The 24,880-nt window shown below is 39.8% G+C and overlaps 1 protein-coding gene across 5 annotated transcripts in view; it reads right to left on the bottom strand.

Annotated features, from left to right (window-relative positions):
- The window catches only part of LOC126106489 (protein sprint), a 555,062-nt gene that overhangs the window by 30,855 nt on the left and 499,327 nt on the right, over positions 1-24,880 (bottom strand). For 4 of the 5 annotated variants that reach the window (XM_049912792.1, XM_049912791.1, XM_049912790.1 and 1 more), the window contains 4 exons: positions 22,880-23,239; positions 14,803-15,169; positions 9,323-9,515; positions 860-1,045 (listed from right to left, as the gene is read on the bottom strand). In XM_049912792.1, coding sequence (XP_049768749.1) covers positions 860-1,045; positions 9,323-9,515; positions 14,803-15,169; positions 22,880-23,239 — 1,106 coding nt within the window. The remainder of the gene's footprint in view (positions 1-859; positions 1,046-9,322; positions 9,516-14,802; positions 15,170-22,879; positions 23,240-24,880) is intronic. The other variant, XM_049912794.1, reaches the window with a different exon arrangement.

Here is a 24,880-nt window from a genome sequence, read left to right as displayed (position 1 = left end):
CAAGGAGCACGAGTCCAGTACCTAGTTAGAAGAAATTATGTTCATTTTTGCCACATCTCTAACCCTCCAAAGGAAGGAATGTCTAGTTTTGAAAATCTTGACTACATCGTAGTGATATATCATTCCTTAGTGAAACGTGGACAATAAGCAGCTTAGACAAGAAGGGAATAGAAGCTTTTGAAATGTGATGCTACAGGAAAATGCTGAAAATTATATGGGTAGATGAGATAATTATTGAGACCCTGATTGAATCACGAATAAAATAAATTTATTGCACAACTTGACTAAAAAAAAGGACCAGTTGACATGACATATTGTGAGTGATCTGGGGGAATCATAAATCTGAATACAGGGGAGCAGGTAAAACTGTAGAGGGAGACCTTGGCTCGACTACAGTAAGCGAATTCAAATGGATGTAGGTCGCAGTAGTTATATAGAGATGAAGAGGCTAGAATGGACAGTCTAGGATGGAAAGCTATGTCCAACCAGTCTTCAGACTAAAGAGCATAACAACAAACCATATCTTCCCAGTGTCTACTCAAGTGTTATTTCAGAGTGTATCATTTCTCAGTCTTGGTGTAATTTATGATTCTCACTGTGAGGAAATGTTACAGGTTCTTAAACTACAATATAATGCTGCATGCATACCATTATCATTAAAAAAAAAAGTTAGTGATTTGTCTTACAGTGGTGCCCAACTTCACCAGAAGACAGTGACATACACCTCTACTGAAATTAAATACAGCGTGCTCTTAGTATTTAATACCAATGCCAGACAAGTGCATCTACAAGAAAGACATTACAAATGTGTCAACGGTCAGGCACCGGTGTCGATTAGAAGCTCAAGTACGTAACTCACATTTCCCTGTCGGGGGTGTGTGAGCGGTGGCCGTTCTCGACATTGTCATACGACGAGACCCTGGAGCAGGTTCCGTCCGCGAGGGTGCCCCCTCGAGGGCCACCGGCAGGAGGTGGGGAACCCGAGGGGGGTGCGGAGCCTCCGGGAGTTGACAGCGGGTCCGGGGACAGCCGCAGGCTGGGGAACCTGCGTCCAACCCAACGGCCGTCTCTCACTCCGAGCGCTCGTTCTGGGCGCTTCTCTTACTTCTATTTCTCATCTTCACACAACTCAAAACACGATTCAGAATGTCCTTACAGTGATAACTCCTTGAAGCCTTCTGGTTTTGGTAATTATGTAGAAATCTGTACTAAAAACTATCATACAACATTTTGTCTCCTATAGCATAAGATATCTTTAAGATGCTACAGAGGTATTTGTTTGAATCCTCTGATGTTTACTACTCTAAATGCAGCTGTCCTCACTTTAGAGTACAGGGCAATTCAAAATTAGTATCGTGATTCCAAATGGCTGTAACTTTTCACAGCATAGTGATACACCGATAGGAATTACAGAGAATGTAAAAGAAAGTTCACTTTCTTTACATCTTTAACAAGAGTTCTGTGAATCCTGTTGGTCATACAGACAACATGTAAGTGATAATCTAATCTAGGCCATAAATTATGAAGTATGTGCAGTCACTGACACAAAGCCAGTAGTGATGCAAATTTTGAATTCCAGAATTGGTTTTGATGAAGGGGGCCCATAATCGAGGTCTTCGACATAATCTTGTAAAAGGAAACCCACAGGAGTTAGGTACGGAAAGTCAGGTGGCCAAGAGCAGAACACAGTATCATCACACCCAGTTACAATCTGACAGTTCTGAAGATGTCAACTTAAAATTGTGCTGGTCAAACTTTTGAACTTTCTTTTACATTCTCCTTCATTTTTATTGATTATGCATTTAATAGTTACAGCCATTTGTAATTGTTATATTTGTACTGAATTGCCCTTAATTCATTTTTCAAAACAACAAATTGACGAATCTAAATACTTGATGATGACAGATCACATGGAAGGAGACAAAACTTCAGGCAGAAAATTATGTTCAAAACCTACAGTCATCACTGGGGAAATAAGCAATGGCCATGAAAAGCTTCATAGTGTATGTAAGAATAAAAAGTAAGTCTTTGACAACAAGGCACTTCAGCATCTCTAAGAACCATTCTCCCCCTTCCCCTAATGACTCCACACTGCGAGAGAGAAACTTGACATATAGAGACTGTGCTCTAGGCTACCTCTTTCATGATTCCTACTTTCCTCTGACTGAAGAATGTGCCCAGTTTTTCACTTACATACAAACAATCCAAATAAAAAATGGGAGATTCACATTATGTGCGTTCTCTTCATAACTATTCACTTACAAGGATGAAATAGCTTAAAACTTAAACACTCCATAACTTGAGCTGACTCCACCCGAATGATTAAAATCATCTCCCTGCTATGGACTTGGACATGAGAAAGAGACAGGTACTAACGTGCTACAGCCTTGTTGGTTTGCAAAGCACTGTTAGACAGCTCAAAAGGAGAAGTACTGTCCACACAATGACAGAATCTTTATCCAAGTCCAACAATGGCGTACATTCTTAACAGATCAAGAGTGTAATGAAATATCCTTCTACGTCAGAACAGCAGCAAATCATTCTGTGAAAACAGTTCCATTTCTTCTAAATAGGACTGGTAATAATGACTACTACGTACTACTCCTGCGTGAGTATACCCAACAGATTTCTCATCTTCATAATAATCTCACATCAACTCATTTATTTACTGTTACACAGATTTTGGGCCTTTGATCCATATGCTCTGGGACTTGTGGCATCTCACCATCCCTCCCCCTTCTCCTACTTCTTTTATTTTTTTAACTTGTGTAAGTTTTTATCACTCCAGATTTTATTTTCATCAAGCAGCAAAATGTATCCCTCGTTTAAGGAAACTGCACAGATGATACACATTGTGTGCCCAAGTGTCGAGACCCCACCTGTTGCACTTAACTCTAGTGACACACACACACACACACACACACACACACACACACACACACACACCTATCAGAGTGCTTAATCTTCACAGAAGGCTTTTCAGTAACTTCTCAGGCACTCAAGGAATAATTTGGTTCCATTTCTAATGAAGCACTGTGAAGAGTCCTCAATAGACACAGAGGTTTATATACGAGTCTGAGAAGTCCAAACCAGCAAATTTACCTCACTTATATCGAACCACAATGCACGATCCTCACTTTGCGGACAAAGTGTTATAAGAGTGGACTTCAAAAAGTAAGTTACACTTTATTATGGCAAGTCAAGTAACTTTTATTGAATGCTGCACAACACTTCAAAGTGACACAGACACTTTATATACTTTTCACCACAGTCATCAAGTCTCTGTAAATAACAGTTGGAATGTTCTAACAATCATTTAATTCCTCAACAATAAAAATCCACTCCTCGGTGATGATGCCATTTGAGAACTACTGTCTGATCATCAACATCTTCGTCATCAGAAAATCTGTTTCCCCAACTGTTCTTAAAGCTTGCCAAAACATTGGAAATCGCACAGTACAAGATCTGGACTCTATGACACTCCCATTAAAAACATTGAAAGCTCATGTTGTCCATGCCATGTGGGGTGTTGTACTGTTGTACAAGAGAACAACGGCCTCGCTTAGTTTTCCACACCTCTCATTCTTCATAGCCTTTGCGTACAGGTGACAGTGATCACGGAACCCGGCATGAGCACAATTTCCGATACTGCCGTTGGTCTCGAGTGATAGAATAGCACTGCCTATTGTGCCTATTGAGGGATGCACCTACTGAGCAATGTCTCCAACAGTCACTCATGAATTCCTGCAAATCAGTTTCTTGATTGCCTGGACGCTGTTGTCTGTAATATACGTCAACGGCCTTCCTTCCCTGTAGGCATCCCACATATCTGTTCAACCTCTGACAAGTTATTGGCATCATTTCACTGAGGCTGGACACAACATTGCATTTGGTCCATATACTGCCAGAATTTCACAGTGAATATGTGCGCCATTCATATGTTTTGCCCCCAAGAATCATACTGTTCTATGTCTGGTACCGCGCGCCACGGAATTTGAATCCCCGCCAGATGTCATGGACGTCGAAGACCCATAGAGGTCTCTGTACCATCGTGCCGTAATCTGTGGAGGCGCGCGCCTCCTGGCCCGCATTTAGAGTGAGGGCGCCACAGTGGAACATGTGCTTGCAGCAGCCAGTAGCAGCGTCCGCAATCGAGTACTTAAGCGCCTGCCTGTCGCTCAGCCTACCAGTCTAGCCTTGCGTACGTCTCAGGACATATCACCTCGCATTTGACAGCGTATTGACTTTTGTGTTTTCTTTACGAGTGGACGTGGTTGTCTTGTTTGGTTTTCGTGACTCTGTTGTCCATTCTTGCTGTGTCGTAAGTGTCATATACACTGATCAACACCCACGTGATAATAAAATTTGCTTTATTAGGTGTAGCCAGGACACCACTTAATTTTACAACAGTTAATCTTCTTAGGAAAATAAAAAGGCTTTTCTCCTGCCCAAAAATTTAGTATCGAAACACGAATATACAACCTTAATAAAATTGACTTTTATAACTGAACTGATTTTACGTTCCTTGGTAGTGCTCTCTCAATGCTCTCCCACAGACGCCGAAGAGTTGGACGAGTGCTGCTTCCGGGTCGAAGACTGGCGTATTGAAGATGGGCACCTGGTCGATCCGGCTGCGACGATGTTTCCTCCTGGTCGCGGTCCACGGCGGGTCGAAAGATGTCTGTTTCCTTTCCTGCCGGCTATTTAACCCCGCAGCTCTAGTCTTCCTCTGCCGATTCTGTCGTGAGAATTGGCGACTGTTGGCGATACCCAATTAGTGGATGGTGATGTCATCGTATTACCATCCGCATTGGAAAAAGGGGTCACACGCATGCGTATTCTGCGGCTGCTTTCATGTTTGCCGGGAAACGCCTCTAGTGCCGGCTGGCGGAACACGCTGGAACTACGTTGCAGGTGCGGCGTATTCTGCAGTGGTAGCCGCCCGTTGTATTTGCGTGTCTGTGCATGCCACGACAGTAAGGTCCTTCGTTGGTCGTGTCCGTCCTCTCCCGTTGTGTTGTTGTTCGTGGGCCGCTCCGCAGGTCCCACCGCGTTTCCGTTACTACAACCCCGTGACTGTTCCGGTCGCCGTTACAACAATATGTATGTTTAACTCTGGAATATGCTTCCAGTTATGCAATTTCACTCACACAATGTGATGCATGTGTTATCTGTAGAGCAGCAGAGCTGTCTCTGCAGGATACGTACTCTCTTCTGACAAAACTCTCGTCTTGTTGCACAATGGTTTTAGTATGGTACGATACATGTAGCTTATTTACTTACATATTCTCTGAACTATCATAAAGAAAAGGGGACTCCAAACCAGTTGGTACAATGCGAGATGATGTCTAAAATATCTACATGAGGCACCTACATTAAAAATAAAACTCAAATGACTTTCCCTTCAGCCACAACACACAGAGGGAACACAGTATCTCACATCAACAAGAAGTATGTGTACAACCCCCCCTCCCCACGAGTGCAATGGAATATCACATAACTCATTTCATAAAACCGTCTTGCACTGCTAGGCGGACTAATGATAGTACTCTCTGCAGCACCCAGCCGAGTCAGACATTCACTCTAGCAATCGGTGACTTATGGCCAACAACACAACTGAGAAACTAAAATACTATAACCTTTCAAAGAATAGTTTAGTCACTGACATCCGTAGGAGAGCTGTAACAGAAGTTAGTTACCAAACTAGTCTGACTACTGCCACATGTGGTAAACATAATTTTTTTAATGAGCACCACTACAGTCTTCACATCTTAACATCACTAACAGTGGACCTGGGCATACATAACTACCCATAAACCTCTGCCTGAATATGAAAATTCGTGGGCCCTGTTCAAAACTTGTCAATTTTATTCATTGATTCGTAAGGTGGCCAAGACATTGGTTACGTATTCATGTTGTTCTTGCATTTAGCTACCATCAGGCACATATCCAGATATGACACACACAATGTATTCAGTAATGTGCAGAGATTTTTGGACACTAAGTTTACAAATCAGTGTTCTTCATCAACTTATAAGATATGCAACATCTCATCTTCGAGAGAATCTTTTGGCAGGTGGCACAGGAAATCACTGGTTTTGGATGGCAAATACAACAGAACAACAATTGGCTAATATTAAAACATTAAATGGACAAATTTAAGTTCTCACATTCGACCCTGGGTTTACTATCCACACACTATATTTTCACAACTTTCCTCTGACGGATACAAAAGAAAGAAACAAATACTTGAAGAATGATATGTTTGATTCCTAACTTCATTGCTTCTTTCTAAAGACTTCAGTCTCCTTTTTTATGACAGTTCAGATTTCTTTTCCCACTCAAAAATCAATACTTTCAGTTTTCATTTTCTCACATACATTTTGCAATCACTTATACCAGGTCAGCTTCCACATCTTTTCTACAAGAAGGATGTGCTCTGACAGAACGTAATGATTCACGCTTTTACAGTTACATACTGTTCCTGTCATCTTCAATTTTCATTCATGGCACAATCACCTCCAAAAAAAGTCCATGACCTTTCATTTTAGATGCACCTTATTCATATTTAACTTCACAACTACTTTGAACTGTCCTTTTAACACAGCACTGTAACATAAATTTGGATGTTTTATGCTTTTTTTATCACGTCATTTCAATAACGAGAAGTTTCTGAACTCAGCCTAGGTTAGCAGACATTTGTAACTTATTCGATACAGATTAAAATTATCTACAATTACATTTGATAGTTGCAGTAACAGGAAATTTATCTGTAAAAAGACTATCTCGAGAATTAAAAACAATAATAGCTTTCAGAGTGACAAACATAAATATAATTTTGTCCTAGGGATTCTACTCGTGCAGGTATAAAGCAGTCAAGAAATCATTTATCATTAGGAACAATTAACATGACTACAAAATTGTGTGCTTTAGGGTGTACAGCCGAGCTCTCAGTTCCATTCTTCTGCACGATATTTCAACAACCAAACCAGTCGCCTTCTTCAAGTGAAGAGAGCTGTGGTGATATGCGTACTCGCTGACTGGACTCCAACTACACTAATGTACTGTTAGGGTTTTGTCTTCATTTATGCTCTTGATACTTTTTCCATTTTCCAAATCTGCACTGTTGTTCCATGAAAGCCACATTCTCTCAGCACTTTTCAGCTCTTGGGACAAGATGGCCAGTAAGATCTTAATAAATTGAGTGCCTGACTCAAAATCTTATTTAAATTGAAGTCACTGTACCAGTTTAGTATGTTTTCTGATGTCTTTTCTGCATATTTAATTTTTGTCACTGATGGAACATGGTACACAAAGCTGATTTCTGGAGGACTAAAACAACAGAAAATGTTTAAGCTTTGCTGACAGTAGCGACATACATACCTGGACAGCACATTTCCAAAGGAGTCTGTGGATACCGCCAGAGATTGGGCCAGCTACAGGCAGATAACAATTCTTGGGATTTTCTTTCTTCCTCAGTTTCAACCCTTTCCTCAGGCACTGTCTATTTTTACTGCAATACCAGCTCAGTTTTTCCAATCTGAGTACAGATCAGTGGGAGCACTATTCGTATGAGTTGCAATTCTACATCTACATAATCCTCTGCAAACCACTGTGAAGTGCATGGCAGAGTGTACTTGGTAAAATATCTCACATTGGGTTACTTCCCATTCTAATCGCATATGGAGTGTGGGAAATATGCTTATGTGGCTGTTTGCGTGCTGTAGTTAGTCTAATCTTATCTACATACTCCTTACAGAAGCAATATGTAGAGGGGTGCATATTACCTCTAGATTCTTTACTTAATAAAGGCTCTTGAAATTTTGTAAGCAAGCTTTGCAGGATGATTTGTGTGTATCTCCAAGAGTCAGCCAGTATAGGTTTTTCAAAATTTCTGTGACACTCTGCTCCAAGTCAAACAAACATGTGATCATTTGTGTCACCCTTCTTTACACAAGGGTTGCCCAGAAAGTTATGCACCACTTTTTTTTCCCCCCCCCCTCTCTCAGCCGAAAACAATGCTATGAATGTGAAATGTTACATATGTATTATTTAAAGTCTCCTGAGAGAGTGCACCAAGTTTCCGTCACTACTGACAGATAGCATAGCTACAGAACAGTTTGAAAATGGTGTCTGAGGGTGGTGTACATTACAAGCAATGTGCCTTCATCGAATTCCTCACTGCAGAGAAAGAAACAGTGGGGAATATTTACAAATGCTTGTGCCCCCGCTGTTGACAAAAGTACAGTTAGTAGGTGGGCACAGAGGGTGAGGTCATCAGAGGACAGTTCGATGGAGCTCCACGATTTGCAGTGGTTGGGGAGGCCATCCATGGCTGTCACACCTGACATGTTGCAGCGAGCTGATGTTGTCATTTGCGAGGACAGACGCATTCGTGGAAGACTTTTGTGGAAGATAAGGAGATGATTCACACAGTGAAGCACTGGTTCCACCATCGGGACTAAGATTGGTACTGACAGGGCATACCGACAGGACATGGTGCTGGAGGAAGGCCAGAGAACAGGATGGAGATAACATGGAAAAATTCTTTCATCTGTGTAATTCTCATTACATTCAATAAAGAACTGTTGGTGAAAAAAAAAAATATATAGAGCATGACTTTCTGGGCAACCCTCGTATTATCCCCCAATGCACAAGCATTTTGTAAGCAGTCACCTTTGTAGAATGACTGCATTTTCCCAGATCCTGCCACTGAAGATACGTTTGCCACTTGTCATACCTACATCTGATGGTACATTATCAGTCCATTTCAAATCCCTAAAACCTGTTCCGATACTTTGAGGCTCTCCTCATCTGGCAGCATTCGAGCTCTACGGACCAGAGTCTTAAGTGTGAAGTTTTTTTGTGAAGGGTGGTTTCTGTTTAAACAAGGCTTGCATCCAGCATTCAGTTTATCAAGATATAGCCGGCTATCTCATACACCAGATCTGGCAAACTGAAAGAATGTGCGTTTTATGGAATAACAGTGAAGACTCTGAAAAAGAAATGACCACCTAAGGGCATAGTGGATGCCGGGTGTCAAAATCAGCTGAAAATAGTGGAATGGCACCGCGAATACTCACAGTGAGGTCTGAGTCCAGGCAGTGAGTACAAGTAATGACACAGCTCACACCACGAGAAGGCGACAATTGCATTGGTCACTGTAATATCACGAACAAAAATGGAAACCACCCACAAGCCTAGTGAACACTACAAACCAAATTGTTAATCAATCACATAGAGAAAACATCAGATATTGCATATTTAGGAAGTATAACCCAACACAAATACAGAGTGCATCATATTAGGAGTGCCAACTCACCTCTGGATGATGAGGTCGTGGACGGTGCACGGTGTCACCGAACTGTCCTCCTCCAGAGTGTTCTCCTGCTGCTCCAGCGACGGAAACCTCCTCTCGCGATCGTCTCCGGTAATCGACGGCTCTTCCGTACACTCCTCGTCGTCGGCTTCGCTCTCACCCCCAGACAGACCTTCCTCTCCATCGTCATCGTTCACTGCAATGCAGGGGCAACATTCTGAACAGTAAGAGAGATTGTCTACTGCCATCATTCAGTATACAAATCACCAAAGTCTAATATGTTAGTGATACATGTCATACTTTCCCCTCTTTGCTAATTACTTTCTTTAAATAATGAAATAACACTTGCTTTTTAGATGGGATTAGATCAGATATAGTTTTTCTTCACAGATCCATACTGAGGAGGTAATAAAGGATGTAGAACAAGTATAAAAAGATAATAAAATTAAAGAACGGAGGGGGGAGACAGAAAAATGCTAGTGTCCCTTCCACAGACCTCAAGTGAAATGGTTTTCATGTATGTGGAATAAGTCAAAAAAAAATCTTAAAAACATATTTTCATTTAAGAGTTAGTAACAAACTTGTTACAAAACCACATATATGTACAATAATGAAAGGTGCATACAATTATTCTTAGGATATTGTAATCACACACTGTTAAACAGAAAATAAGTTTATGGTACTTATTTACACTGATTACATTACTGAACTCCAGGTGCGCAGAATTCAGATTTTACCTGACACATTATCTGACAATATTAATAATATGCACACCTGAATCAGTTCTACTGACAAATACTCAAGTGGAAGGAGTTGGCCACCAATTACTCCATTAGGCTCCTCAAAAACTTTTTATGGGTGCTAGCAAGTTACTGAAACTGTGTTTCCTGAATAATGGACACCTTTCTGGATTAAAGTAAATGACTTTACATCCCTATGAATGTTATTCTCATATCTAGTATTGACTCCAATAGCTGAGCTGTTAGTCTGCTTTATTTATGACTCAAGTTCATTCAGGAATATTTGAAAGAGAATCAACATCAGGAAAACTGATGAATACATTGGTAAGAGCTCTGAAGAAATTAAAATATATTTGCTTTGAATGTGGTAAAATGTTATACACATAAGTGAAAAACTAAATTACTTTGCACTACATCTCACAAATTTAACAAGGTTTGCTACTCCTGAGCATATTTGTGTTGTATCAAGTATTACCATCACATTGCCGTTTACTGCCTGCCTATCACAGTACGTCACTTAATTTTCATATATGAGGGTTATAACTTGAATAATGATAACTATTTACTTACAGCTGATACAAAACAGATGCATATTTCAAAGTTTTACTGTCTTACAAAGTAGGCATCAGCATTGTATATACCCCATCACTAGTGTGCGGAAGCTGCACGATACCTTTAGAAGTGCCAGCTTTGTTGACAGTTCAGATGGAGCATCTATTGCCCGACGAATCTCTTTAGAAGTTTTGAGGCATGTGCCATAAAGTGCTTCCTCCAGCACAGAAATCAAGTCAAAGTCACAAAGGGTTATGTACAGGGAGTGTGGTGAATGATACAGCACTTACCAGGTCCATCAGTCAAACAAATCAGTCACAACTTGCAATTGTGCACCTGAACATTACCCTGCAAAATGATCAGTGGGTTCCACAGAAAGTGTCGCTGCTTCTTTCTGAAATCTGATCACAGGCTGTGTTCCTAAAATGAACACCAATACAGCACACAGGAGGCCTGCTGTTGGGGAACAGTATGCATTAGGATAACATCAACACAGCCATACAGAAGAATCATTATAACTTTAACACTGATCAGGTTCTGACAAATTTTCTGTTTTCGTGGAGACCCATAATGAGGCTATTTCTTCTGATGGGTATTTCTTGTGTGTGGCTCTTATGATTTGACCTAAGCCTCCTTCGTGTAATAATACATCATCATTATCATCATAAACTAAAGGCTATGCCTTGTCAATTTAGCCACGTCCCTCTTCCATTGTCATCCTCTTCAATTCTTCATATGATTTTATCCCCATATCTTCTTTGATGTTATTAAAATACGTTGCTCTTGGCCTGCCTCTTGGTTTTTTTCCTAAAACTTTTCCTTCAAATACGTTCTTTAGGAACTGGTCGTCTCTCGTTATGTGCCCTATCATTTTTTATTTTCTTCTTCCTATATAATTTAGCAGCGTTCTGTTCTCATTAACTTCTCTTAAGACCTGTTCATTACAGTTTCTATCTACCCAGCTTGTTTTCGTCATTCTTCTCCATATCCACATTTCCATTGCTTCCAGTCTCTTTTTCTCTGCCTTTCCCAGAGTCCATGCTTCACATCCATATGTTAAGCCATTCCAGACAAAAGTTTTGGCAAACATCTTTCTACATTCTAGGCTTGTAAGATAGTAAATTCCTTTTATTTTGGAAAACTTGCTTTGCCAAGGCTATTCTTCTCTTTATATCTGTGATACATTCATTCATTTATTGTCGTCAGTGATTGTGCTCCCCAAATAACAGAAGTTCTCGACCTGCTCTAGAACATCATCATCTAGTTTAATATTAACTTTACCATTTTCTTTTGTCTTCCCTACTACCATAGTTTTTGTTTTCTTCTTATTTATTTTTAGATTAAATTCTCTTAGGATTTTGGCAAATTTTAGCAACATAAACTCCATTTCCTTTACTGAGTCAGCAAGTACTAATATATCATCTGCAAAATGGATACGGTGTACTCGTTCCCCATTAATTTTAATTCCTTTGGTTATTCTTTTCAATTTTTCAATGTTTTTTTTTTCAATAAATAAGTTGAACAAATATGGTGATAATGGGCATCCTTGCCTTACTCCCCACCTTATTTTTGCTTTCTTCTTCACACCATTCACTTCTGTCTCTGCTTCCTGCCTTTTATACAGGTTCCAGATTAATCTTCTGTCCCTCCAATCAAGATTTATTTCCTTCATTGTTCAGAATAACAATTTCCAATCTACCATGTCAAATGCTTTTTGTAAATCTATAAAGGTCAAGTATGTTTTCCTATTAACTCCAATTCGTCTTTCTAATGCCGTCCTCAGAGCTCGTATTGCCTCTAGTTCCTTTTCCGTATCTGAAGCCAAATTGGTCTTCTCCTAGGTTTGCCTCAATTTTCTTTTTTATTCTACTTTTTATTATGTTTAACATTATTTTGGAAGTGTGGGGTAGTAAGGAGATAGTTCTATAGTTCTCACAGTCCAGAGCATTGCCTTTTTGTTTTTGGGATTATAACTGTTGTGCTGTTAAGCAAATCTGTAGGTGGTTCTTTTCCATCTTCATAGTACTCTTTAATAAGTTTATATAAGTACCCTTCTGTTGATTCTCCAATTTCCTTCAGTATTTCTGCTGGGATGTTATCTGTGCCTTAATGATACAGCATAAGAAATTATCTCCTTGCTGTACATAGCATTCTATGTGGGTACGAGTATCATCAAAGTTTGAACTCACATATATACAAAGAGTGTTAGAAAATTTATGAGACTGATTTTTGCAACCTCTTCTATTTCATAGCACAGTTACTCTCATCAAAACAGTTCCCTTTGCGTGCACAAAGAGTCAATATATTTGGCTCAGAAGTTGCAAGCTGTTTAGTGCCTCATATGCAAGATTTTATCTTGGCTAAATTTCTTTTGATGATTACTAGGAGATTCGAACAGTTAATAAATATTCAACACAACACTGTTAATATTAATTTCTATTCCTTTTAAATTTAATGTTTACAAACATCAGCTGGTAACTTAGTTATTTCCACACAGGGCAGCAGCTCGCATAAGTTCTAAGTAGCCAACCAAAAATTAACAAGTGACTATTCATTCACAGACAAGTGGTTGAATAATGTATTTTTATTGTAATAATTGTTATTCTGGTAACTAAACATAGTGGTGAATTGGCTGTACGGATATTTTGACACAGAAGATTACACAATGACAACTTCGACAGGGTTCGCACTGCTCAAATGCTTGTCCCCCTCTAACTGAGTGTTGTAGAACTTAACACCATGAAAACTGAACATAGACTAACACAGCAATTATATATGTTTTGACTGCTCAACTACAACTGACTGTGGCTAATTGCACAACACCTAACTGTACAGGGGGCATAGAAATTACAAAATATGAAGCTATCACATTTTCAATATTCTCACATAAAAATAGGAAGCATATTAGGCAGTGAAGTAAAGCTGTTTAACCAAAACTGTGTAAACCAAAAATGGCAAAATGAAAGCTACTGTTTTATGAAGTGGAAGTTTTAATGTACACTGGGATTTCCAAAACTCAGCAAGAAACTTTTGAAGGATTTTTCATTGGAATACCCCACAGGGTAACATAACAATGAAAACAATCCATTGTTGATAATATAATGTAATTGAGATGATGAGACTATCTCTCATCATATTTGTTTTTAGATATATTTTTCCCACGTGGAATATTTCCCTCTATTATATTCATATAATGTAATTGGATAGATAAAAAGATCTACTCACCAAGCGGCGGCAGAGCACATACATAAAAGAAGGTTGTAATTAGGCCTAATTATAAACTTCTTTTATGTATGTGTTCTGCCATCGCTTGGTGAGTAGATTTTTTATCTATTCGATTACATCACAGGATAACATCATTCCAAGAAAAGTTATACGGTTTTGGAATCAGTGGAAATATGGCTACAAAATTGTAACACTTGTTTCTCCAAGGGATTACATTTTAAGATTCAAACATTCTTGAATACATTAATTTTAAATAAGTATCACTTTTTAAATGTATGCTTTTCCGAAAAAGTAAGATGCCCATTTGGAAGTGGACGATTAGGGTTTTCAATAATGTATGTCAATCCAAAAACAAATAATTATTAGTTAGGTCAAATTTTGAAGAGCATGCCATTTTAGTGAATCTTAAATTCAGAATACGTTAAATAAGGGAAAAGCAACCACTTGTCTACAGCAGACAGATGAGTGACAGACAGAAACACGTAATCAAAAATGGTTTTCACACCAGCTTTCGAGCTCTTGCACTTTTTCTAGTAAAAGTACACACATTCATGCAAAAACAACCTCACAGACACCCAAATGGACTACTTTGTGTGTGTGTGTGTGTGTGTGTGTGTGTGTGTGTGTGTGTGTGTGTAAATGCATGTACATACTAGAAAAATAGCAAGAGCTCAAAAGCTAGTGTGGATACCATTTTTGGTTGTATGTTTCTGTGTGCCACACATCAGTCCACTATAGGTGAGCAGTTGCATTTCCCTTATTTAATGTATTTTTCCTTTACTGTTGTAAATTTAGAATTTTCTTTATACAAATTATTCCAAAATAAAGTATTTATACCATTTTCAAGAGTAGTCTAATTAAGAATTTGGAGATTTCATATATTCAAGGTAAATGTTTTAGGAGTGGAATAGGTAACACGAAAAAATTATTTTTCGCAACATTTCAAAGTGGTAGTGGTCAGCGTACCTATGAACTCCCAGGAGGAGTCGAGTGCCCAGGCTGAAGCAGGTGCAACCGTCCTCTTGGCCGCCCTCCGTCCCCGACCACCTCTCTCCACCCCCGCAACTGGCCCCTGCCGACGACGTGCCCAGGGCCGACGCACGTCGTCCGCAGACAGTGCCAGCTCCTCGCTGGAGTCGATCCTCTGCAGCTGCCGAGGGGCTGCAGAGCCGGCACCCCTCGTCGCCGCGGCGGACACCAGTGGTGCGGGGTCGGAGTGTCGGTGGGTGGCAGGAACCGGCCCGTGGCGTTGAGGGACACGCCGCTGCAGCCCGAATGCTGCCAGGGGTGATGACTTCACTGCGTCAGCCGGCTCCGCATAGAAAGGGCTCCCCTAAGAAACGAGAAACAAATATGTATAAGTATTTGATAACTGAATTATTTCTAATTGGACAGAAAACATATGCTTATTTTAATACAGTGGTGTAAGATATTTTACTGAAAGTAGTGTCCTTTGGCAGCTACAACCTTTTCCCACTTTTTGGGTAGCATATGAATTCTGCGAGAAAGAAAGTTCAGGTTATTTTGTGGAGATCAACTCATGGGATCACTTTTAAAGTGTGTTAAAAGATGTGAAATGTTGTTCAAAAGGAATGACACGGGGCTCAAAACAGGCAATATCTTATGAATATGGTGGGAAGTTGGGAAGGGGGCAGGGGGGGGGGGGGGGGGTGTAATGTGCCCCATCAAAGTACCTTAGAGGTTTCCTTCACTCGGTTTGCAACATGTGCTTTGGATATGTCATGAAGCACAATGACTTTATCATATGTCTGAGGATATTGCAGACATTTGTCTTTAAGTGCACAATTCAAGTTGAGAAAATATGCTTTATAGCGTACAGAACTCACTGCTTTACCAAATTGCATCAACTCGTGGTACACCACACTGATCAGGATGCATTTTGTCATGCACCTGTAAATCGTCATCTCAGAATCGTTAAAACCAATCTCTCAACAAAGTCTCCAACAGAGTACTTTCCTCATACACTTCCATTAACAAACAATGGCTTTCCGCAGCAGATTTCTTGACATGAAAGCAGAAAAGTTACACTTCTCATAGATGCCATTCCGTAGGTACAAAACCCAACATGTTACAAGCACTAAATAGATTATGTTCCTTTCATTCCACTCTAAAGTCACACACAGATCTGCAAGCCTAATGTTTCTAGTGCTAAATAGGTCTTGTGTTGCTGTCCACCATGCTGCACTAGTGCAACTACTGCCCTCTCTTCGCCAACAGCAAGAATTAATTCAAGTTCTCGATACATTATCACTTCCTCATAAAGAGTGTCTCAAGTTGTCTGTACACTGTGAGAACTTTTTTGTATTGGAAGATTTCTCTTAGACTTCCACATGGAAACTCCAAGTTTTCCTGCACCAATTCTTGTTGTATGTGAAAGAAAATTATACTTTACTGGTTTTCATAGCAACAAATGTCTGTTTTAATTGTCAGTTGATTTATTAGTGATTATTCCAAGTTACGTTAGGTTTTACAGTTTTATCAATTATTCTGCACATTATAAGCTCTTTCCCCCTTGGAAATTCCTTCATCACCACCATCCATCACCATTCCACACCATGCCATTCTCACTGTGCAGTGAATGAACACTTCAAAGATTTGTCATGGGAATATAATATCAACAAACTTTGATAGTTATGACACATCATATTTCAAGCAGGATGTTCTTCACACAACAATCACTGTTAACTTGAAAGATGCGAAGTTTGCATCAAAATTAGTCAAAGAATAATAATAATTATTATTATTATTTCTTTCCTTTCTCAGACGTTATGTCTGGTTAAAAATGGAAAGTGACACGGACCTTGATCAAGCGTGACTTCCTTTTAACTGTGCAGTATATGTTACATTGCATTTAGGAACTTTCAGGTAATTGAACATGTATCAATAATTACAGATTTCTGTAGTTGTATATATATATATGTTTGGATGTAGCTGTATTGCGTTGATGTACTGGTGGATATTGTGTGGTATGACTCCTGTAGTTGATAGTATAATTGGTACAATGTCAACTTTATCCTGATGCCACATGTCCTTGGCTTCCTCAGCCACTTGGATGTATTTTTCAATTTTTTCTCCTGTTTTCTTCTGTATATTTGTTGTATTGGGTATGGATATTTCAATTAGTTGTGTTAATTTCTTCTTTTTATTGGTGAGTATGATGTCAGGTTTGTTATGTGGTGTTGTTTTATCTGTTATAATGGTTCTGTTCCAGTATAATTTGTATACATCACTCTCCAGTACATTTTGTACTTGTATGTGGGAACGTGTTGTTTTATTAGTTTATGTTGTATGGCAAGTTGTTGATGTATTATTTTTGCTACATTGTCGTGTCTTCTGTGGTATTCTGTATTTGCTAGTATCGTACATCTGTTTGTGATGTGATCTACTGTTTCTATTTGTTGTTTGCGAAGTCTGCATTTATCTGTTGTGGTATTGGGATCTTTAATAATATGCTTGCTGTAATATCTGGTGTTTATTGTTTGATCCTGTATTGCAATCATGAATCCTTCCGTCTCACTGTATATATTGCCTTTTCTTAGCCATGTGTTGGATGTGTCTTGATCGATGTGTGGCTGTGTTAGATGATATGGGTGCTTGCCATGTAGTGTTTTCTTTTTCCAATTTACTTTCTTCGTATCTGTTGATGTTATGTGATCTAGAGGGTTGTAGAAGTGGTTATGAAATTGCAGTGGTGTAGCCGATGTATTTATATGCGTGATTGCTTTGTGTATTTTGCTAGTTTCTGCTCGTTCTAAAAAGAATTTTCTTAAATTGTCTACCTGTCCATAATGTAAGTTTTTTTATGTCGATAAATCCCCTTCCTCCTTCCTTTCTGCTTAATGTGAATCTTTCTGTTGCTGAATTTATGTGATGTATTCTATATTTGTGGCATTGTGAACGTGTAAGTGTATTGAGTGCTTCTAGGTCTGTGTTACTCCATTTCACTATTCCAAATGAGTAGGTCAATATTGGTATAGCATAAGTATTTATAGCTTTTGTCTTGTTGCTTGCTGTCAATTCTGTTTTCAGTATTTTTGTTAGTCTTTGTCTATATTTTTTTAGTTCTTCTTTAATATTTGTATTATCTATTCCTATTATTTGTCTGTATCCTAGATATTTATAGGCATCTGTTTTTTCCATCGCTTCTATGCAGTCTCTGTGGTTATCCAATATGTAATCTTCTTGTTTAGTGTGTTTTCCCTTGACTATGCTATTTTTCTTACATTTGTCTGTTCCGAAAGCCATATTTATATCATTGCTGAATACTTCTGTTATCTTTAGTAATTGGTTGAGTTGTTGATTTCTTGCTGCCAGTTGTTTTAGATCATCCATGTATAGCAAATGTGTGATTTTGTGTTGGTATGTTCCAGTAATATTGTATCCATATTTTGTATTATTTAGCATGTTGGATAGTGGGTTCAGAGCAAGGCAGAACCAGAAAGGACTTAATGAGTCTCCTTGGTATATTCCACGTTTAATCTGTATTGGCTGTGATGTGATGATATTTGAATTTGTTTGGATATTAAGTGTGGTTTTCCAGTTTTTCATTAATATGTTTAGGAACTGTATCAATTTAGGATCTACTTTGTATATTTCCAATATTTGTAGTAACCATGAGTGGGGTACACTATCAAAAGCTTTTTGGTAATCAATGTATGCGTAGTGTAGTGACCTATGTTTAGTTTTAGCCTAGTGGCAGGTCTGTGTCTTCGTACAGAGAATTTCTGATGCCAATGTTCCCTGTCTTCAGCTTCTTCCTTAAGTCTGCTGTATCTCTTTCCACCTTTCACATCATCCAAAAGTTGAATTCTTCCTTTTCTTCATCCTACCGTTCCTTTAATGACTTAGTGTATGAGCCCTCCATGTCTAAGTAAGTGTCCGATCCAGTTAGCCTTCCTCTGAAGAATTGTATTCAGAATGTGTCTTTTCTCTCCTACTGTTCTCAGTGCATGTTATTCGTCACCCGATCGGTCCAATTGATCTCCATTCTCCTCCAGCACCACATTTCAAAACTTTCAAGGTATTTTTCTTCCTTTTTTCTCATGGTCCACATCTCCGTTCCATACAGTGCAATGATCCAGATGTAGCACTTCAGCAGTTTCTTCTTTAATTCCAAGCTTAACTTGCGGGTCAGCAGATTCCCTTTTTTACTGAATGCAGTTTTGGCCATAGCAATTCTTGCTCAAATGTCACTGGTGCACTGGGAATCCTTTGTCACCAAATTTCCCAAGTACTTGAACTGTCTCACATCCTCCAGTCCTCGATTTTCTATGGTTATCCTAAAAGGTTTCTCACTTTTTTATATCTGCATCAGTTTTGATTTTTCGATGTCGATTGCTGTGCTGTATTTCCTTCCAGTTTCGACCAACTAGTTCACCATGTGTTGCAGTTGTCTTTGATTTTCAGCAAGCACTACCAAGTCATCTGCATACTTGATGGTATTGATGAGGCGTCTTCCTATCCTCAAGTTTCCTCATCCTCTCAAAGCTGATCTCGCCAGCCATTCCCCATACAGGTTGAAGAGACCCGGCGATAGACAACAGCTTTGCCTGACACTTCTTCCTATTTCCACACTGCTTGTTTCTCTGTAGTTCAGCCATACCTTTACTCTTTGTCACAGGTACACGTTTACTCCTATCTCCTTAAGGATGTTCATCCATTTTATCCATTTGACTCTGCCAAAGGCCTTCTGCCAATCTATATAGCAAACATGCACTCTTCGTTAACAGCCAAATCTTTCTCCGGCAATATCCACACAATGCCGATGGCGTCTCTGGTTTCTTTTCCCTTCCAAAACCCACACTGGTCCTCTCCTACTACTACTACAATTTTGAGTTCCAGCTGTCTGTTGAGTATTCTTGCAATAATCTTCGCTATGTGTGAGATTAAGCTGATTGTTCTGAAATCACTACATTTCTTGGCTTGCTGTTTCTTCTCAAGTGCAACCATTGTGACATCCAAAAAGCCCTGACCATTCCACACTTTTGTAAATTTTGTTTATGAGATGCATCAATGCCTTCAAACCCTGTTTTCAGATTTCTTTCAGAAAATCCACCAGTACGTCATCTCCTGAGGCTCTTCTCCTCTTCATGACCTCTACTTCAGTTGTCAGTATGGTAGGTCCTTTTTCGTCTTTGTCAATCTCTTCCTCTGTCTCTATTTCAATGCATTGTGGGCAATGTTCCTGATTGTAGAGTTCCTTAATATATAATTTCCATACTTTCAGCACCTCCGTTTGTTCAGTAACCATTTATCCTCTAAAGTCTTCTATCCCGAAAGTCCTCACTCCTTTGTTTTATATACCTCCCAGCTCCTTTGTTTTCTGCTACATAAGGTCATGCCTTCCTCTTCTTTGTAAGTCCTCTATTTTGTCACACATTCCTTCTATATGCTTTTCTTTTGCTTTGCCCGTTTCTCTTCTGAGTGCGTTGTTAAGTCTTCTATATTCTTTTTCATTAACATTTTTACACTTCCTCCTTTCCTCCATCTTTTCCAGCATTTCATTGGTGATCCACGGTTTCCTCGCTCTCTTTGCTTCCTTCCCAACTTCACTCTTTAACGTATTCCATTACAACTGTTTAACATTTCACCATTGCAGAATAGAAGCCTGAATAATCATTGCCAATCTACAAAACATGCACGTACAAATGTGGATCCATATTTATAATTTTTGTAAAATTAAAAACCCACTTTTGCTTTTATGTGAGTGACAAATACACAGCTTGTAGTGATACATCCCACTCCTTGAATGAGAGGTATCACGTCCTTAAGTACATATGTCACAAAAGATATCCATGACAGAGTACCCGATAAGTGTTTAGCTCCCCACTGTTGGGAGGTGTTCTAAATTGTAGGTGATGATACCAGACCTAACGCTCCAGTAGCTGCACAGAAGTGGGCAGCAGTTAGATAACCCTACCTGCTGAGTTGGAGACTGGAGTTCTATGGTGTGGGCGGTGTGAAAGAAACACCTCCATGAAATCTAAGAATGCAAAATGTCAAAGAAAATAAATGAATTGCAATTGTTAATTGTCAATTTGAATATCACATCTGTTATGTACGTAGTACAGAAAGGCGGTATACGAGTTGGCAGCTGTCCTCATTTATCTTATACTGATCGTAATTTTCAAGATAATATAAGAAGGCAAATTGAATCTTACTTCTTACTTATGTGGTGGAGTGAATGAGAACAAGAAGTTAATTTTTAGCAGCTTTATCTGCAGCCTGTAAGGAGGCGAAGTCAGAGCCAAGTTGGAGGAAGAAGGGATACAGATTCAGGGCACAGACTAGCTGGACCCTGATTAATAATATTTAACGGCAACCAAATAGTCAGTAAGCAACATTCATTTACATAAAAGGGTGTTCAGGAGGCAACTTATTTAAGTGTTTGTTGCTGAGGTGAAGTATAACAAACCACCACACAGCCCAAGCCAACCTCAAACACTTCAATCTACGTGAGAAATTCTAACGCGAATGCTGCACTATGTCACACTCGCAATCGTGCAATTGAAAACAGACTCGGGTCCTGAGAACCCACTGACAATTACGAAGATTCCATGCTGAAGTTTACTGAGATTGACCAACAAATATTACAACTATCGATGTCCATTTTAAAACTTCTCTTACTTAGCTCCAAAATACATTATTTCAGAAGCATAATTTGACAGAGGTTTGCAACAAAATGACTGAGAACATTTCTTTCTATCAATGAACACTAACTCCCCCTGGGATCTCTCAGAATTTTATAAGATATCCATAATTTTTCCAGTACATTCACTTGCCTAAGAAGTCCTGAATTTCCAGAGTAACAACTCTGCTCCCTTATTTCCCAAGAGTACAATTTGTCTAATATAACCACCCATAATGTTCCATGAAGATTCAAGATACCACCGGGTTGTCAAAAAGAGAGAGTCTGTAAAGATGTGAATATTTTCCTCCTGACCCCCAATCACATTAATCTCACTGTACATGGGACAGTCAATGGGACTGCAGAAGACACGTAGATCGAATCATTTACTTTTCAATGAGGAAAAATGCCTGTTCAAATGGTTCAAATGGCTCTGAGCACTATGGGACTTAACATCTGAGGTCACCAGTCCCCTAGAACTTAGAACTACTTAAACCTAACTAACCTAAGGACATCACACACATCCATGCCCGAGGCAGGATTCGAACCTGCAACCGTAGCGTCGCGCGGTTCCAGACTGACGCACCTAGAACCGCTTGGCCACACGGCTGGCGAAAAATGCCTGTAGTAGTAGATATTGTTAAGGAGAACAAAAAGACATATTCAAAGAATAGTATTACTGCAATACCCCTGAATAATGAAGGGTGTTACAGCATAGCAACTTTCAGTCCAAGCATGAATTTTTGAACAACTTTCCTGGAAGGCAAGTTATACAAGTTCCTTAAGCATTGTAGAAATGATTCTGGGATGAAATTTTGGGATATTGCTATGAAATCTCAACAACTAGTCCACCAGGAAAGCTTTAAACAACACATTGTTAACCATTCATTTTGCACCAGTGCTTTCTGTAATTATGAATGTAATTTTCTGCCACCAAAAACAGTATCAAAAACTAAATTACCATTTAGTAGTACTTCCCAATAGAGCTACTATTCTGAACAGTGGCTGTGGGTGAAAAAGAAGCAATGTAGCTTTCTCACTATTTCATCTTTATAAATACAATGATTTACTGGATGGGTCAGTACAGTGACTGTTCTGTGTTTCCAGTTCAGTTCCAGATACAACTTGCATTTACTAATGCAATTTACAGTGGCTGAAGCAACATATTTTATACATTAGCAAGCAAAAAAATATTTTTCTGCCACTCTACTCCACAAAGACATTTGAGATACACTAACTTGAGATACACTGTTGCTCGATTATTCATTTGATTTACAAGTAATGTTGTCCTTCAGTAGTTAGCACGATCATACATATGTAATCCCTTCGAGAGTGAAACTACTGATCAAACCCGACTAGACAGTTGTCACTAAAAACCCCCAGACTCGATTATACCTGCTTCGGTGGAGGAGGATTGTCATCTGCCGGAGTCGAAGGTGATTGCGCCGGAGATGGCACTTGCGGCTGGGCCGCACCGGTGTTGGTGACGAGTGGGGGCAGCCGAGACTTGGACAGCGAAGGTGCCAGACCCACGGGCGAGGTCAGGGGTGCGAGCCGCTCCAGCAGGTCCGGAGGGGGGCCACCCTCCGGGGAAGAGAAGGGCGACGACGCAGGGCCTGCCGGCCGGAACGTGGACAGCACGCCCTCTCCTTGCCCCGAGCTCGAGCCGGGGCCCCAGATGTCCTCGTAGTCACTCGCTTTGTCCGCTACGGAACTGCGGTAGTACACAGTTGGCGACTCCAGAATGTCCGATTCCTGAAAAACGAGATACAATATTGACAGTTGCCATGCTTATCGTGTACACGTACATGCACACGCACACATTCACAGTACAGGCCAATTCCAAATGAATATGACGATTAGAAACGCCGCTAACTATTTAATGGAGAACAACAGAGTTACAGTGGATGTAAGAGAAAGTTAAAAATTTTAATGCCACTGCAAGCACAGAGAACCACAAACCTGTGCACGTGTAGCTCTGTGTAAGTGAAAACTGAAATGTAATACATGAAAATTGTGGATCCTGTGCAGAGACATTCTGCTTTGATATTGCAGAGAATATTTCATCTGTGACGCAACCAAGCACCTCCAAATGTCAACATTATCCACAGGTTGCATCGGCAGTTTGGAGGAACTGGATGACTTGTGGAAAGGAAGAAGCATCGAGAAGGCTAAATGTATGGTATCGATAATAGCTGATAGTTTATATTGTGTTACATTATGAAATAATCAGTGTGCAGCGACTGATATTGAGGAATGAATGAATGAAAAGTATATTAAGCTTTTTACATTTTTAAATAACTTCACCGAATTGTACACTAAGGATAAACAGCAATGAGGTAGTGCTGTTTTGAACAGACAGGCCTTTTATTCATAAGGGCGGAGAACCCCGTCTCCATCCAGTCATCCTTATTTAGGTTTTCCAAGGTTTCCCTAACTGCTTCATGCAAACGCCAGGACTCTCAAGGCCACGGATGACTACCTGTCCCATTCTTGTCGCTGCTGCTGCTGCTGCTGCTGCTGCTACTACTACGCTTCAGAAGTTTTTATTCTAGAATGAGATTTTCACTCTGCAGCGGAGTGTGTGCTGATATGAAACTTACTGGCAGATTAAAACTGTGTGGCTAAGCCATGTCTCCGCAATATCCTTTCTTTCAGGAGTGCTAGTCCTCCATTGTTCGCAGGAGAGCTTCTGTAAAGTTTGGAAGGTAGGAGACGAGGTACTGGCGGAAGTAAAGCTGTGAGGACGGGGCGTTAGTCGTGCTTGGGTAGCTCAGATGGTAGAGCACTTGCCCACGAAAGGCAAAGGTCCTGAGTTCGAGTCTCGGTCCGGCACACAGTTTTAACCTGCCAGGAAGTTTCAGTATTTATTCGGTTCTCAATATTGCTTGAGGCATTACATGTCATTGATCTTACCCTGTCAACCCTCTCAGTTCGTTGACACAAATTGCAACCCTCTGTTGCTAGACAGCTCAGAATTGTAGGATGTAACATATCAATGTATAATGCAACTACATCGGTGCGTGAGAAACAGCATGCTGTAATCAAGTTTCAAATTTGAAGAGTTCGTCCACACATGGAGCACTCCCTCCAACAATGTCAAACCATACACAAGTGCTATGACGTCCACTACAATCTGACGCCTCGGGTTCACTATCATCGATCGTCCTCTATTCGTTTTATTTAAAAAGATTTAAGAGTTTTCACATGAAAAATTCTGAGGTGTAAATAACTACAAATTGGAAGATGGGAAATTAATGGGAACAGTAAAGAAGTGTGAATGAAACTAAAATGTGCCAAAATGGGTGAAATGAGGAATGGTAATGTTGACAAAGGGCACAACGGTTTGTTACAGTGAGGAACAGATCGCAGTCCTCGGCCTGTGGTATGCGCTGA

This window comes from Schistocerca cancellata, chromosome 10 (genome assembly GCF_023864275.1).
Source record: "Schistocerca cancellata isolate TAMUIC-IGC-003103 chromosome 10, iqSchCanc2.1, whole genome shotgun sequence".
Taxonomy (NCBI): domain Eukaryota; kingdom Metazoa; phylum Arthropoda; class Insecta; order Orthoptera; family Acrididae; genus Schistocerca; species Schistocerca cancellata.
Note: the sequence above shows the minus strand (reverse complement) of the source record. Positions and strands in the feature narration are given on the sequence as shown.